Source organism: Carcharhinus amblyrhynchos, chromosome 13 (assembly GCF_965287045.1).
Source record: "Carcharhinus amblyrhynchos chromosome 13, sCarAmb.v2.hapA, whole genome shotgun sequence".
NCBI lineage: Eukaryota > Metazoa > Chordata > Chondrichthyes > Carcharhiniformes > Carcharhinidae > Carcharhinus > Carcharhinus amblyrhynchos.
Window position 1 is genome coordinate 59,766,877 of NC_137336.1, and position 16,511 is coordinate 59,783,387.

The 16,511-nt window shown below is 43.8% G+C and overlaps 1 protein-coding gene across 1 annotated transcript in view; it reads left to right on the forward strand.

Moving 5' to 3' along the window:
• The window catches only part of LOC145351942 (slit homolog 3 protein-like), a 623,540-nt gene that overhangs the window by 323,650 nt on the left and 283,379 nt on the right, over positions 1 to 16,511 (forward strand). The window contains exon 6 of the mRNA XM_080201750.1: positions 9,696 to 9,767. Coding sequence (XP_080057876.1) covers positions 9,696 to 9,767 — 72 coding nt within the window. The remainder of the gene's footprint in view (positions 1 to 9,695; positions 9,768 to 16,511) is intronic.

Consider the following 16,511-nt stretch of genomic DNA (forward strand, 5'->3'; position numbering starts at 1 on the left):
CACCCATGAGGACGGCCTCAACTAAGATCTTGGGTTCATGCCACACTATGTGTAACTCCCACCATTTGGCCTGGGTTTGCAAAATCCTACTGACTGTCCTGGCTTGAGACAATTCAGACCTCTTTAACCTGTGATTTTCCCTCTCTCCACTCATATTATCTGTACCTGGAAAGACTTGGTTACCTGTAAAGACTCATATTTCACCCATTATCTTGCAACTGCATCTCTGTCTATATGCTTGTGATCCCAACTCTCACTTCCCTCAGGAAGGAGCAGTGCTCCGAAAGCTCATGATTCCAAATAAACCTGTTGGATTTTAATCTGGTATTGTGACACTCCTTACTGTGCCCACCCAAGTACAACGCTGGCATCTCCACATCAAAAAAAGGAATACTTGCATTTATGTAGCACCTTTCACGATTATAGGATGTCCCAAGCACTTGACAGTCAATGAAATATGTTTGAAATGTCAGCAGGTCTGACAGAATCTACGGAAAGAGAATAGATCTAACATTACAAGCCCTGTAATTGTACTTACAAGCACCTGAGTCCCAGCCCTGTAAGTGTATTTACAAGCATCTGAATCCTAACTCTCTAAATATGTTTGTAGGTACCTGAATCCTAGCCTTATAACTGTAGTTACAGACACCTGTGTTCCAGCCATATATTTCTATTTAGTACCTGAATCCCAACCATATAACTGATGTGATATAACTTTAGCTAACTGAGCCCCAGCCCTATGAGGTACTTGCATTTGAGTCTTAGCCGTATAACTTTATGTACAGGTACCCAAGTGCTGCTGCTGCTTCCCCTAGTCCCCCATAGTGGTCGATAATTAATGTAAAACATGAGAATAAAGAGACTAGTGTAAAGCAAAGTGCAATGAAGAGAAGAGAAATTGGAAAGGTAGACATTATATATATCTTATTCCTTCCTTGTGGCTTTGATTGCATTGTCCCACAGCCATTTAAAGAGATGGATGCCTCCAGGATAGTTACTGCTTTGTACCAGAATTAGAATTCCTTTTTCATTCTTTAATGCAAACAGAAGACTTTTGAGACTTGGGGAGAAATGGACGGAAAAAAATCCATTCATCCACTTGTGTTTCATTTGTAGCAATTAAGCTTGGTCCTGTCCAAATCAATCCTTATAACCAAAGTCCTGAGCTGTCTTTGGAGTTCATGTTTTGGAGTCTATCCCTTGTTTCTGGTTATTATTTTGCTTTGGAAACCAAACGCTGTTGTGACTTACCAATTCCTGCAATGAATCAAACTCTCTTGCGAAGGCTAAAAAAAAGCTAGAAGCCTAAGATGGTAGAAAGATCAATTACTGTTTTCGACACAAAGCTAAGTAAAATGGTTGCAATGATTTATACTTATTGAGTAAGTGTTTCAAGATACCCACCCTGTTAGGCACAAGAGAGAGCTAATTTATCATAAAATGTACTGTAATTCTTAATTGCTCTTTCAAACGGCTTTATTGGAGCCGTGAACTCTGAATATGTCATTCTGATAACAACCCCTCCTCCCTTTAACATCCGTTTTATTATTCGGTTACTTCCAATCCTTTCGCCTGCCGCATCCATTTTCCCCAGCTTTTCAACTGCAAAAAAGATATCGGGTAAGGCTGTGAGTAAATGTATTCCTGGGGGTTCCATGACAAAAAGATAAGGTCTCCCCTGCTGCCCATGTGGTGCCGCAGGATACCTGGGAGTCGCCCAAAGTGACATTTCACCTTTTGGGAACACGTTGTGCGTTGGGAAGAACTCACTGCTATAAACTACCCGTAAATCAGTACTAATTCGTGCTCCTTTTGCTCAAATTCATTTTTCGGGTGAAGGTCAGAGAGCTGCCAGTTTGATGCCCAGTCAATATCTTTGCTCAATCAATATCAGCAGAGGCGAACTGGTCACTCATCAAATTACGAGACCTTACTGTGCGTAAACTGATGGCACATTTCCTCCCTAACCCCGAGTCATCAAAATTCAAAGAGTGATTCATTGACGATGAGACACCGAAACCTGTGAATGGTCGATGTATCTGCTATTTTCTTTCTTGCTGCAAAATCCTAATCTGTGTTCCTATCAACTCATAGCTTGATTAGTCATGTTCTTACTTGATCCGTTGATCGGAATTTTCCATAAGCGGCAAGTTATCTTGCCGGGTATATTTTTTCCATTCCCCGCGCAGAGTGCTGGCTGAGGTGAGAAAACCAGTGTCCAGCTGCTCAGCTGGCTTTCCTTATCACACGGTGCAGCACTTTGTGCAAAGGAAATGGTCCACACCACCAGACTGGTGCGGTGGGGCCGGAAAAAAAGGGCGTCCCGATCTTTGATTCTAGAAAAAAAAACAGGATGGTCCCTGTCCCCCCTGCCCCTCACCCTCTCACGTTCATGGAGACCTGTCTCCCCCTCTCCCCTACCTCACACACACACACTCTCACACACACACGTGCACACACACTCTCACATACACACACACACGCACACACACACACACAGGCAGCACACTTCCCTCCTCCCCACACAGACACCAGGAGCCCAACAGAAAACAAGATCTCGCCAGTGAGACTCTCGATTTCTGACTCTTGAGCAATTTTGTTGCTACTTGCGCTCGTGACGAACTTGGTTGAAAAATCCTGACCAGTGTTTCCATTATCTGTATTAAGATTGCACCACACTTGGCCAACTGTGAGTAAACGTATTCCTGGAAGTTTCATCATATGGTTTGTTCCCGTACATCAGCTATTAGGCAGCCAACACATCCATCCTTGTAACACATTGCCTTCTTACACCAATTGGAAAGGAAAAAGTCTCATTTCCAAGTTGGATTGATTATCAGCCAAACTCTTTCCACTTTCAATACTTTTCTATCTGATAAAGAGAAATGACCGATGAAAATTGTCTTTTTAATGTCCCTCTGATTTTTCTTCTGGATTGCACACAGCAGCATCCTAGAGATTGAGCCTCAATTCATGGAGACTCCAGGCCAATCCTGGAGGTTTGGCAACCTTATCCTCATGTCTGCCTTTGTCAAGCTCAATTGCTTCCCTGTGCCTCAGAGATCCTGCCAATATCATTAATGTTTTATTTACCTTTGTCACCTCATTCAGCTACTTGGTCCTGCCATGACCCTCCAGTCCTCCAACACCCATCTCATTCACTCCATTGCTGCCATCTGCTCCTGTCGCCTCTAAAGTCCCACCCTTTGGAACTGTTTCCCTCAGAACTTGTATCTCGTCACCTCTCTGCCTACTTCAGAGGTCTCTTTGAGTCTTACTTTTGTGAATGAACTTTTGCTTCTTGGCATCTGTCTCACCTCCTGTGGCTCAAATAGCAATAACTTTGCATTTATATAGTGCCTTTTACGAAGCAAAATGTTCTGAGGTACTTCACAGGCGTATTACCAATCAAAGTTTGACCCCAAATCACCAGATATATTAGGATAGAAGACTGAAAGCATGAGTGGAGAGCTAGGTTTTATGGAGGGACTAAAAGGAGGTGGGAGAGATGCAAGTGGAGTGGATAAGGCTCTGTAATCCAATGATGGAAATTGGAGATACGCAAGAGGCCAAAACTCAGATGAATGCAGAGATCTTGGAAAGGTGTAGGGTCAACCAGTGGAGGTCACAGAGATAGGTATGTACAAAGTCTGTCTGTAAAGTCTTTTCTGGGTGTGAAGGGCCCTATAGTAAGGTTTTTTTTCTTATTAATGGACACGGAGAAAGCAAATTAGGAAGATGCATGGAGGCAGCTCCTCTGCCAGCTGTCGTGTTGACTGGAATCGAGGTGCGCCTCGATTGTCAAAGGACCGTTTGTATTCCTCACTTCTTAAATAAAGAGACAGAGTCCTTGGTGGGATTGCGAGTATGGCAGGATCTTTCCCTCAGCTGAGTCCTATGCCTTAGAGATAGTTGTGGATATGGGTAGAATTTCAGTGGGTTGCTCCAATTTCAGTGGGTGCAATCTTTTTTATTAAACTAAGTGAGGTGACAATACAGCAGAGAGGCCGGCTATGTATATGGCAGTGGGGTTCCTGACCTCGATAAGATACTCTTCCAGAAAGTTGGTGCGGACTCAATGGGCCAAATGGCCTCGTTCTGCCCTGTGAGGATTCTGTGGTTAACAATGCTGTGCAGTGGCCTACGTAATGTCGCAATTAGGGATAGGCAACAATTGTTAGCCTTGTCAGTGACACCCACGTCCCATGAACAAGAGACAAACAAGGACACTTTTAATGCATGACCAAGAGCAAATGTTAGGTTCTCAGACCTGTAGTTTCTTAGGTTATGTCAATGAATCATTTTAAGATTAATTTCTTTTAAGCCTCAGACTCTCTTCACAAGATAGTGAGAAGGCTTGAAAATTTACCTGGTCATTTCTTTAAATGTTACAAAACTCGTTTGGGCCTGAGGTCCAGCCTTCCTCTGCCATGCAGTCACTGCCTTCTCTGAATCATCACACAGGTTGTGCTGGCATCGTGGGGACATAATGTCGGGATACAGAACGCGGGACTCCTGACAATTATTTGCACATCTGTTTACTGTCATGATCACTGTCATGCCCGTTTATTGGCTTCAGGCTGTTGCAGTAACTAGGATGTAAGGGCATTCAGATGCAGTACAAACGCAGGGTTAGAATGATCCCCAAACAGTAATTTTCATAGCTTGGGCTAATTGAAAATATGTAGCAGATGTGAAAATGTTCAAAACAATTCTGCTATACATGATGTGGAGACACCGACAGTTAGTTGGGTGACATAATTTGCCGGGGATGTTAGATGGAGGATTTTTAGTCTGTTGTAAACTGCAAAGCAATTCTAGTTGCTACAATCACTGAAACCTCATCCATCATTGCTGTCAGGAAATGAATGCTTTACGCTAGCCTGAACAATAGCTTGTGTTTAAACACCAGTTTTAAGGTAACAGACTGAAAACCTCAGAGAAACCTGCCAATCACAGGCTGCAGCCGGAGAGACAGAGATGAAGGTTCGGTAATGGTGCCACTTCAGTGTCATGTGCGTGACAGTATCGGAATTCAATTGCCTCACTTTCAGACCTGGACACAACCTGGAAGGGACGGAGCCAGTGGAGAGCAAAGGCTTCAGTGTCAGCTAACCTCAAAATGTGCTGCTGTCTTAAGCTCGTCAGTCAGTTGCCATGTTGCTGTCAGTGGCTGTGCTGAAGCATTTGGTAATGTTTCCTCTTGTGTTCAGGGTCTGGATGGGGTTGCCTGTTACCCTAAGAATGTTACTAGGGGCTGTTGTTTGTGAAAAAAACACTCTTGTTTATTTACATCTTTGTAGATCTCAGTACTCTACACGAGGCTGTCCTTCTGCTTCCCTCCAAATCCCAGTTACTTGATCATGTGACATTGCATCATAGTTAACATCAGCATTTACCTCAGCATCACGTGCCCCTGATAACTCTTTGCTCTACATCTCCTCCCAAGTCCTTATCCCAACTATATACATATTCTGACATTCCGCCTTAAAAATCTCAGATCCCACAGGGTTAGTCTCTGTGGTACCTTGACCAAGCTCCCCGGTCTGGGGATTTCATTTTGAGGCTGAGAATGGACCACACTCTGTCATCATTTGATGAAAGTGATAGACCTGGTGATTGTAGAGTCTTTATTTGTTTCTGCTTCCTACTCTTCACCCAGATATGTTGGGCGGGAATTCTCCACCCCTTCTAAACCTTGCCAACACTGCAAGTGAGGACGGACAATTTGGCACTTAGCCAAATCTCCATTCAGTGCAATGGGATCAGAGAGTCTCATAGGCGCATAAGTTGACCATTTTTTTTTATTTGTTTGTTGAACATGGGCGTCACTAGCAGGCCAGGATTTATTGTCCATCCCAAGGGCACTTACGAGCCAACTACATTGCTTTGGCTCTGGAGTCACATGTAGGCCAGACCAGGTAAGGATGGCAGATTTCCGTCCCTAAAGGGATATTAATGAACCAGATGGGTTTTTCTGACAATGGACAATGGTTTCATGGCCATCAATAGATTCTTAATTCCAGACATTATTTATTTGAATTCAAATTCCACCATCTGCCATGGTGGGATTCAAATCTGGGTCCCCAGCACATTAGCTGAGCTCCTGAATTAATAGTCTAACAATAATACCACTAGGCCATTGCCCTCCCCATGACGTGCTGATTTTCATTGGTAGTCAGCCTCAATCGTTTGGCACAGCGGTCATGAGAGGTCATGGGGGCGGGGTGATGGGTGGCAGCTGGGTGGAGGGCATAACTGGGCATTGGAGGCATGAGGAACCATGTAGACTAGGTGGAGGGCCATAACTTGGCATTAGGAACATGAAGAGCCTCGGTGGTGGTGGGGAGGACGGGTGGTGGGGGGAAGGAGGTGGAATGGGTGGGGATATGGTAAGCGGGTGTGAGGTGATGAGCTCAAGTGCTTTTTGGTTTTAGTATAACTGGGGCAAAGTCCCACAGCACTGAGACAAGTTGTTTAAACAGCCCACCTCTGCACCTAGCAGCCCCTGTGGCTGCCTCCAACCTCGTTCCCTGGTTTATACACAATGCACATCCTAATAACTTTTATTACAGTCATCCTCATCAGAGCATCTGTAACACTGTGTCCCATTTTTCTGAAGGAAGTTCAGTTGTTCCCTGTGACACTCTGTCACGGAGAAATAATCATAGGCCAGTAAATTGGCAAATGCAATGCTTTTGCACTTTTGAGCCTTGTGCTGGTATCCAGTAGTTTCAAGCTGACTTTCCACAGGCTGAAAGAGAACAAAACTCACGCCATGCTGCCCATTAAACTGTGGAGCGTGCCAAACTAAAACTGCGGCACTGAGGTATAAGATCAAAAGAAATAGGAGCAGGGATAGGCCATTCAGCCCAATGAGCCTGCTCCACAATTCGAAGAGATCACAGCTGATCTGATTCTGACCGAACCTGTCTGCCTGCTCCCACAGCCCTGCCCCATAGCCCTTGACTCCTTTGTTCAACAATCTGTCTAACTCAACATTGAATATACTCGAAGGAATCATCTCCAGTGCTCCCTGTTGAAGAGCATTCCAAATACTAATGACTCTCCAAAAACACTCAACATTCAGTCCTATGAGGGGACCCCGACTGAATATGTAAAACAAGTTTAGCAAATGACCTAGAGGTGATATTCTGCAGCATTTCACTTTGTTCAAAGTACCTTTCAGATATAATATATTTGCCTGCTTAATTTCCTACTGATTTCTTACTGCTTCCCCCCACCTCACACCCATAAGAACCCAAATGAAACCAGCACCTCCCAGTTAGTAAATGGAGCAGAAACGGCCAGGAGTAAGGTCATTTATCTAACAGTCTTTACTAATAATGATCATGTTGATAAACCAAACAAATCACACAGGAGGCTTTTTGAAAATGGCAGTGCTTTTTCTGAATATTTATGATTGCTAATGTCTGTAATAAGGCCATAAATATAACTAAAAGATAAAAAGTTCAGATTCATGACTGAAGAGGGATGACATGGTGGCACAGTTGTTAGCGTTGCTGCCTCACAGCCCAGGGACCCGGGTTCAATTCCAACCTTGGGTGACAGTCTGTCCAGAGTTTGTACATTCTCTTCGTGTCTACATGGGTTTCCTCCGGGTGCTCTGGTTTCCTCCCACACTCCAGAGATGTGCAGGTTAGGTGGATTGGCCGGGTAAGATCATGGGAATATGAGTAAGATGTTCTGTCGGAGAGTTGGTGCAGACTCGATCGGCTGAATGACCTGCTTCTGCACTGTTCTGTGATATTCTATTTTATTCTATGACACGTTTACATGTTAAAATTATATTTTTTGCCTGTTAGTTAATTACAATTTTTATTTCCGGGTCTCAGCCTGGAAAACAGTTGGATTTTCTTACACCACAAGAGTTGGAAAGAGTCTGTGTTGTTAAATCATTTCTGAGCATGCGATATTTGTACAAACACATTGTGGTGATTGTCTGTTTAAGGGTCACAAGTTAATCACCACACACGTGTGGAAGATTGGATTTAAATGGCTGAAGACCTAGTTTGTATATCCCTTTTGCAGAGCCCTCCTTGTACCATAAATCTGCTGGGCCCTTGTCCCCTCCTGTCACCTAGCAACTCCCTCTACAATGGAAGACTCTGGGACTCTGTTGGAAAATAAATTCCCACCACCAGGCCAAAAGCATGAGGCAGGACATGGAGGCAACATTGTGTCAAATCTGACCAATTACGTGGCTGTCGCTGGAGCAGTGTTCCAATTGGGCATGGCGACTCATCCCCAAGAGTTAGTAGCCCAATTAAAGGGTGCAGTGATTATGGTGTTGCTGCAGCAGCGACTATCGCTGCTGGGGCCCCTCCGTGGCAATTGGAGTGCCATAAAGGAGGGAGTTAAGGTTTAAATTTATTTATTAGTGTCACAAGTAGGCTTAATTAACATTGCAATGAAGTCCCTGTGAAAATCCCCTAGTTGCCATACTCCGGTGCCTGTTCAGGTACACTGAGGGAGAATTTAGCACAGCCAATGCACCACACACATGTGCATGTCTTTCGACTTGTCTTGTCTAGCACGTCTTTTGGACTGTGGGAGGAAACCAGAGCACCCGGAAGAAACCCACGCAGAGAATGTGCAGACTCCACATGGACAGTGACCCAGGCAGGAATTGAACCTAGGTCCCTGGTGCTATGAGGCAGCAGTGCTAACCACTGTGCCACCGTGCTGCCACTGTGCCAGATTTACAAAATCAGTGAATCACTTTGTGCATTGCAGAATGACTAGTCTATAAAAAAAGAACATCCTAACAATTTCATTGCTGTTGCATCATCCCCCCTCCCCCTCCATAACACATCCCCACCCCTCAAAAATTCCATTGCCCTCCTATACAAGTGGTGTAATGGTGCATTTTGACATGATTTATATCATTGTGCTGTGCGCTAGCCAGTCCTTTTCAATGGTTTACAAAGGAATTTTTACGTCCATGATGCCCTTTTTAAAATAGCGAGCTGTTTGCCCCAAAGTCGCGCAAATTTCCCCCCCTCCCCCTTTTGGGCAGCAAACCCCCCTTGCAGAGGGGGAAGGAGTTGATGGTTCATGGTCAGGGCAATGTGGCAAGCTTTTGGCACACGGCACAATTAGTGAATATCAAATGAGATTTGTTGTGCTTAATTTGGAGTGCGGTGTGTGCACGCTGACAGATCAGCACAGTGATTGAGCACTCGGCATTGTGTCAGGGACTTGTCAGGCAGACTTCGAGACGGCCTCCGAAACCAGGAGAAAAGAAGGGAATAAAAAAAAAATTCTGGTAGGTCGTCGAGGGCAACTGTGCGACCTCAAGTGATTTAGAAGCCTTTACTTTTAATGAAATGGTTTCAATGACAGGACAGTAAAAGCCTGTAATGGATTAGGCCACCTAATGTAATGAAATTACTCCCTCTCCCTTTAAAAAACTGCGCAATTAATATTTACGGAGAGCTGATAGGCTTCTGTGCTCAGTACGAGTCTTCTCATTCGGTGAGGGGAAAGGCAGTGTGGTGTGCAGGCCAGAGGAAACCCGGTTTACTGGGTGGCAGGCTGGCTGAGTTTTACTAGTGAAGGGGATGAGACAGTGGTGAGGATGTTTGGGACCCCCTTGCCTGCTGAGAGCCGGGGCTTTGTCTTCTCGCTGCCCCCTCTGATGTGTTCTTTGTTTTTTTTTATTTGTCTAACAGGCAGCTGGACAACAACCATATAAGTTGTATCGAGGATGGAACCTTCAGAGCCCTGCGTGACCTGGAGATCCTGTAAGTGTGGACCTGGTCTCTCTTTTTTTTTCTCTCTCCTCCTCCTCCTTTCCCCGTGTCTGCAGTTTGTCTGTAATCTTTGCCCACGCTTTAACCCATTCCTGATTGGGAAGCTTCCCGCCTGTGCTGGAGCTGAACCCAGTCTACCAGACAAGGGACTGCTTCATTGAGATTGCTACGCGGTATCCTCCTTCCTCTTCATCTCGCGGTGCGTAGTAAACCGGCAAAGATGCACGTGTGAGGTAACGTTGCTTGATACAAAAAAATTCAAAAAATACGCCTTAAAGTGGACAAAGTGAAAAGAGAGTTAAATTCACTGGGAAATAAAAGTTGTAAGCAAGCAGAAAATGAACAACAAGAAAATAAATCTGCTCAGAAACGAAGGGTATGGATGGAGCCGGGGAGAGTTAAGACATTGATATCCAATGCCGTTTTTATTCATAATTAAATCCTGGCTCTTCATACAAATCAATTATCTTCATACGGATCTAGAATCTAAATTGTCTTTTGGATGATGCATCTGTGATGTGTGCAAGTACCCTTTTACGAGGGAAAGGGGGGCGGGGGGGGGGCAAAGTTTTGTCTTTTGACCTTTCAGATTAAACAAACTCTTTATGTTAGAAATTGACTTATATTGCAGGAACGGCGAGGGCTTTGCTTGGCAATGTACATCAGTGCTAAATGCTAATGTTAGAAATTCTAGGGATTTCAGGAGGTGCCTCTCTTCTATCCTGTCCATTCATAGGATCTTTTGAGGACCTGGGGTCCTCACTGATTCTCTGGGATTTTACATATCGGATGGATGTGGCTGAAAATGGGCCATGTATGTGATTAACAGAATACCTAGATTTTAAAAAAATGAACAGGGCTTTGTTTCTCCTGTCATTACTGAAGAGGAAGTGTCATGAGCAACCGATATTATTATGCACAGGTGGCAAGTCATTTCTGGATTTCATGACAACAAATAAAGCTTTAATAGGAGCGCTGAGACACCCAGCATTCAGTGCTCTGAACAAGTCCAGCAAATAGCTTGAAAATGGTGTCCCCCAGCATTACATATTGCTAAGTGTGCCTTTCAGAAATAAAATATTTCTTTGTGAATGTCACACCGGTCCCTTAACCCCCTTCAGCCTATCCCTGGCCAAAGTAACCATTCAATGCTGCGTACTCTCTTATAAGGCAACAGCACTGGGTAAGCAAAGGAAACAGGAATGGGCAGGATTTCATTTTTATTAATAATTACTTTATTATCAGTCTTAAAGCTGTGGTTCACATAGTCCTTCTTCCCTTTTGTGAATGGGAATTGGCCCAGAACACTGCACTTATCCATTTTTTGCGCAGAACCGAGGGAATGTGTCAGGTAGCTGTTCTTACATGCTAGTTTTCCTTTAATGAAACATCTGATTTGGTGATCACATTACCACTGAAATTAGTCGAAAAATAATTAATTCAATGCTTTGAGGTTCTAACATGTGCACTGACCTCAATAGGTAGCACTTGGTGAAGCTCTTTCTGTTTCCCTGACTGCACTTTCAGAAAAGGCTGCGCCTCTTTTTCTATAGAAAAACTGCAAGGTGACCTAATAGTGGCCTTTTAAATTATAAAGGAGTTTGATTGGATAGACAGATAGTAGGTGTCTTACACTGAAACAAAAACTAGAGGTCATAAATATTAGATACTCACTAATAAATCCAAGAAAGAATTCAGCAGAAAGGACTTTACTTAGAGGATGGTTAGAAATGGAACTTGCTACCAAATGGGGTAGTTGAGAAGAATAACATAGACACACTCAACAGGAAGATAGGCGCATACATGAGGGAGGTGGGAATAGAAGGCTATCCTGGTATGGTTCAATGAGATAGGGTCATTGGAGGCTTGTGTGGAGCAACATGGACCTGTTAGGTCAATGACCTATTTATGAGCAACAAATTTTAGGTAAGAAAGGGGAGGTCAGAAAACTTGTGCATCATTTCAATTTTGACTGCATTGAGACTGAGGTATTTTAATGTGGCTTAGCCCACTACATTTTGGGACTGCAAACAAGGAACCATTCTGCAGATATATTTTCCTGGACGATTAAAGTTGTTTTTAAAGCATATTTATTAGTGTCGCAAGTCGGCTTGCATCAGCACTGCAATGAAGTTGGTATGAAAATCCCCCAGCCGCCACACTTGAGTGCCTGTCTGGTACACTGTGGGAGGATTTTTAGCATGGACAATGCACCTAACCAGTGCGTCTTTCAGACTGTGGGAAGAAACCAGAGAATCCGGAAGAAATCCACGCAGACATGGAGAGAACATGCAAACTCCGCACAGACAGTGCCCTAGCAGGGAATCGACCTGGGTCCCTGGCGCTGTGAGGCAGCAGTACTAACCACTGGTGATTTTCCGTAGATGTATAAATACAAGTTCAACAGGATGTACATGCAGTGTGGACCCCGTAAAGACAGTATATTACCATTTTCAGTTGAAAAATATCTCTTTAAGAAATGTTGTGTGTACGCATATACGCATGCATGCACATACACACATGCACATGCTACAGATTCCTTAGTTGTTGAATAATGTTCCTCATGTCAAGTGTCTTCCGTTAGGTGAAAATAAATTCCCTGCGGAGTTTTCTGCAGCTTTCAGCAGTTTCTTCATGGTGTGCTCAACACCGCGAGTGCCGCATTAACGGTTCTGAATGTCTTTTACCGCCACATCTGCTAATCCTGTCGTATGCAAGAATGAGGGAGGGTGGGAAAGAGCTAGTAAGGCAAACATAATAGGTACACAAATCCCAGAATAGTAATCTTCCTGCCACCGTCACAAAATTGGCAAGGCCGAAGGAAAAGACTTTGGGAGAAGTGTCAAGTTTGCAGCGTTCGCTTCCTTAGCTTACCAGCTAATTCTGGGCAGCCAGTGAGGAAGGACTGCTGTGGCTTCAGTTGAGATGAATGGTCACTTGAAGGAGACGACTGCTGATTCACTGATGACTGTTCTTTAAACCCCATACTGTTTGTCTCAGTGAATCAGCTAAGTAACAGTAATCCCATTAACTGTGTGCAATGCTTTTAGATACCGATTGGCCAAATTCTGATGCTGCAAAGTGCTCCCTTTTAGCTTTACTGTCTCCCTGCCAGAAACAGACTGCAGAAATTGTCATTTTTCTGTCTTTTTTTTTCCAGCAGATCAATAAATCCCTTAATCATTCTTCCTAATGCTTTTATAAAGTTTTACTGCTAGCCACTTTTGTTGCTTGATGGGAAAAAAAGAGTTGTTTCCTTGGCAACATCAAAACTACAGCAAGCAACCTTGGAAGTGAAAAGCAAAATACTGCGGATGCTGGAATCTGAAACAAAAATGATGGGAAATCTCAGCAGGCCTGACAGCATCTGTGGGGAGAGAATAAAGTCAATGTTTTGAGTCTAGAGGACCATTTGTCAGACCTAGGAGCAAAGAGAATCAGCAGACTGAGGTGTCCCTAACATCAGATGCAACACAGCTAGTTGTTTCCAAGGATGTTAGTCCATCACAGACAAAACACAGGTCATTCTCCCCTTTTTTCCCACTCCAACCTCTGATTCTGATCCCTGATCCACACAGCACTGCTTAACTCAATACCAGGCTCTGTGAATGACACAGATCCACTGTCACTCTGAGCTAGAGCCTCACTCCTTCCACTGCTCATGCACCTTTCTACACAAAGTGTGAGACTGAAGCTTTGGATTTAGGCTGCGGGCACTCAATTATCCATAAAATTGCACAGTTGCTTCCTCCTCCTCCTCCTCCTGCCCATGTCCTGTTGAATCCATCAAGCTCTGGCAATGGCAGTTCAGTCATGAACCAGGCGTGTTTTGTGCAGCTCTCAAGCCCAACAGCCCTCCTGTCCCGCCCACCCCCCCCAACCAACAAATTGCCGCAGTTAAAAAGAGGCTTGGTATTTTTTGACCGCAGTGATAAATCAGTACCAATCCCCCTGACGTCAGCACGCCTGAGCCAGCATAAAATCGCCGCAGTCAAGCGATGGGAGGGGTAAACGCAAAGCGACCAAAGGGAAAGCGGCAATGTGGAGTGCAATGCGTTAGCGCAACCAGAGGAAAAAAAAAGTCCTGATGTTCAGGTCTACCATGTTATCTTGGTCTATTCACATCGCACCGATGTACTTTCAAGCAAGAACCATTTTGCCGGGAGAGGTATGTTGCTTCAGGAATTTTAGGCTGGCTCTTATCCGCAAGGTCTTGAAATTGTCTGGCAGGCACTTATATCATTTTAACTCAGCTGAGCTAAAGTAAGGAGTTAACCAAGGCACAATTTATTTATTTAATGCATGTGTAGTCCTTATTAGAATTAGGGATTAAAGGTAAGGGATATACTCGCCTATCTTCGGTGTCCACGTTATTTATATCAGTCCAGTTTGGTTATATTATTGTCCTTGCCTTGAATTTTGTTCCTTCGCATGCTATGTCCCAAGAAGCAAATTTGTAATTGGCTTAGCTATTTAAGCTTGCAGTTAAAATAGGCATACAGTAATGCATTATACTAATATGCTGATATCAGTCATACATAATGCATGATTTAATAGGTGAAAGAAGGAGGATAAGTTTTTTATTTCTCATTTGTACTGAGAACATTTTATTTAATGGTTTTCAGAACCTTTCTTGTTCTGATACTGAAGGACAACCTGCATGTTCTTGGTTTTTCTTTTATCATGACTGTGAGCATCCATTGCACTTCCTGGTACCTCAGTGATGCTACAATTGTTTCATTACTGTCAGATTATCTTCAAAACTGGGGAGAAATTAGATTTTTGACGACCTTTTCTTTTGCCTCCATTGGATGTTGTGGAATTTTTAATTTCTCAATATCTGTTCTTGATATCCTGGTGCCAGCAGGAGTGCCAGCCCGTATCATTAAGCCGATAGTCCAGATTTTCACTGTGCTGGAGCTCATCTCAGCTGGAGCAATGGAGAGGATGCTGTGGTCACTCTCAATGTGCCTAGGGTAAGGAAAGGAATAGTTACGCAGCGTTGCCTGGCCCCTTGTGTTATCCAGTGATCCAGGAAGTGTGGGTGTATAAACACCCACAGTCCCAGCCGTGAAGGGATTCAACACAGCTTCAATGCCTTCCAGCGTTAGATAGATGATCCTGCTCATAGTCTATGTTCATTCACGACACATAGGGGTGTGAGGTCCAGCAGTGGACTTCCATCGCTTGCGTAAGTGAGGGGTCAATAACCAGGGGACATAGATTTAAAGTAAAGAGCAGGAGATTTGGTGGGGGTGGAGAGGGATTTGAGGAAAAGCCTTTTCACCCAGGCAGTGGTGGGAATCTGGAACTCACTGCATATAAATGTGGTGGAGGTGGAACCCCTCACAACATTCAAGAAGCATTTAGATGAGCACCCAAATCGCATAGCATACGAAGCTACAGACCAAGTGCTGGAAAACGGGATTAGAATCAACAGATGAATCTGACACAATGGGCTAAATGGCCTCTTTTTATGCTGTAAAGTTCTATGTAACCATGGGACAGATGGAGGGCTGGGGTCGGGGGGGGGGATGGTGCTGCGGAGTATGTGGGAATGGGGGAGAGAACATTGAATAATATGTTCTGAAATTGGTTTTTTGAACCTCTTGATTCAATTGTAGTCACCCATCCCCTTCTCTTGACTATTCAAGGATTCCTGTCAAATTGCTCTGAAAAGCAATTTTTTTTTGTATTTTTGTAACCAGTACCTAATTTGTAATAGGTTCAAATTTGGGTTAAGATCACATTGATTAAATATTTCCAGACTTTATGATTGGCCTTTACCATCAGCTTTGCAGCACACTGGGGATGATGTGATATTCAATTTGAACAGTGAGTGCTCGTGACCTTAGTTGGTGAAATTGACCGGGAGTACTTTCTGAGCCCATGGTGGAGCAGCTAAGTAATGTGCATGACACAATCCTAAATTGATATCTGTACTGATATTAATCCACCTCCCTCATGCTGTTAGGTTCAGTAACTCCTCCCAGCCAACAACCTGTGCTGCTGACTGCATACTGCCTAAGTGTATTGCAGTCCTAAGTTAAAACTCATGCACTCATTTGAGTGAATTTACCACAGACTGAGTGTTGGACATTTAAGAAGTCAGATTTACTTCTCTGTGGGAAGGAAGAGGTGCTGTTACTGAAACAATGGTGCTCATTATAAATGTACTATATTTTCCGTATTAAGCTATCCTTTTTTTTATTCAGTCAGCGGATTTGGGCATCGCTGGCTGAGCCAGCATTTATTGTCCATCCCCCTAGTCGCCCTTGAATTGAGCGGCATGCGAAGCCATTTCAAAAGGCAGCTGAGAATCAATCACATTATTGTGGGTCTGGAGTCACATATAGGCCAGATCAGGTAAGGATGGCAAATTTCCTTCCCTAAAGGACATTAGTAAACCAGATGGATTTTTCCACGAATCGACAATGGTTTCATGGTCATCAGCAGATTCTTAATTCCAGATTTTTTTTATTATTGAGTTCAAATTCCACCATCTGCCATGGTGGGATTTGAACCCCGGTCCCCAGAACATTAGCTGGATTAATAACCTAGCAATAATACCAGTCGGCCAATGCCTTCCCATTTGCTCCAAAATGTGGCCAACCTCTGTGGCTAGGTGACTAACTTCGAAATTGAGAATATGGTCAATTTCACTAAATCTGCAGGACATTTTTTTCTTCTTTTAAAGACACAATTACCTTTTTTGCTATTGACCCACCCTGGTGA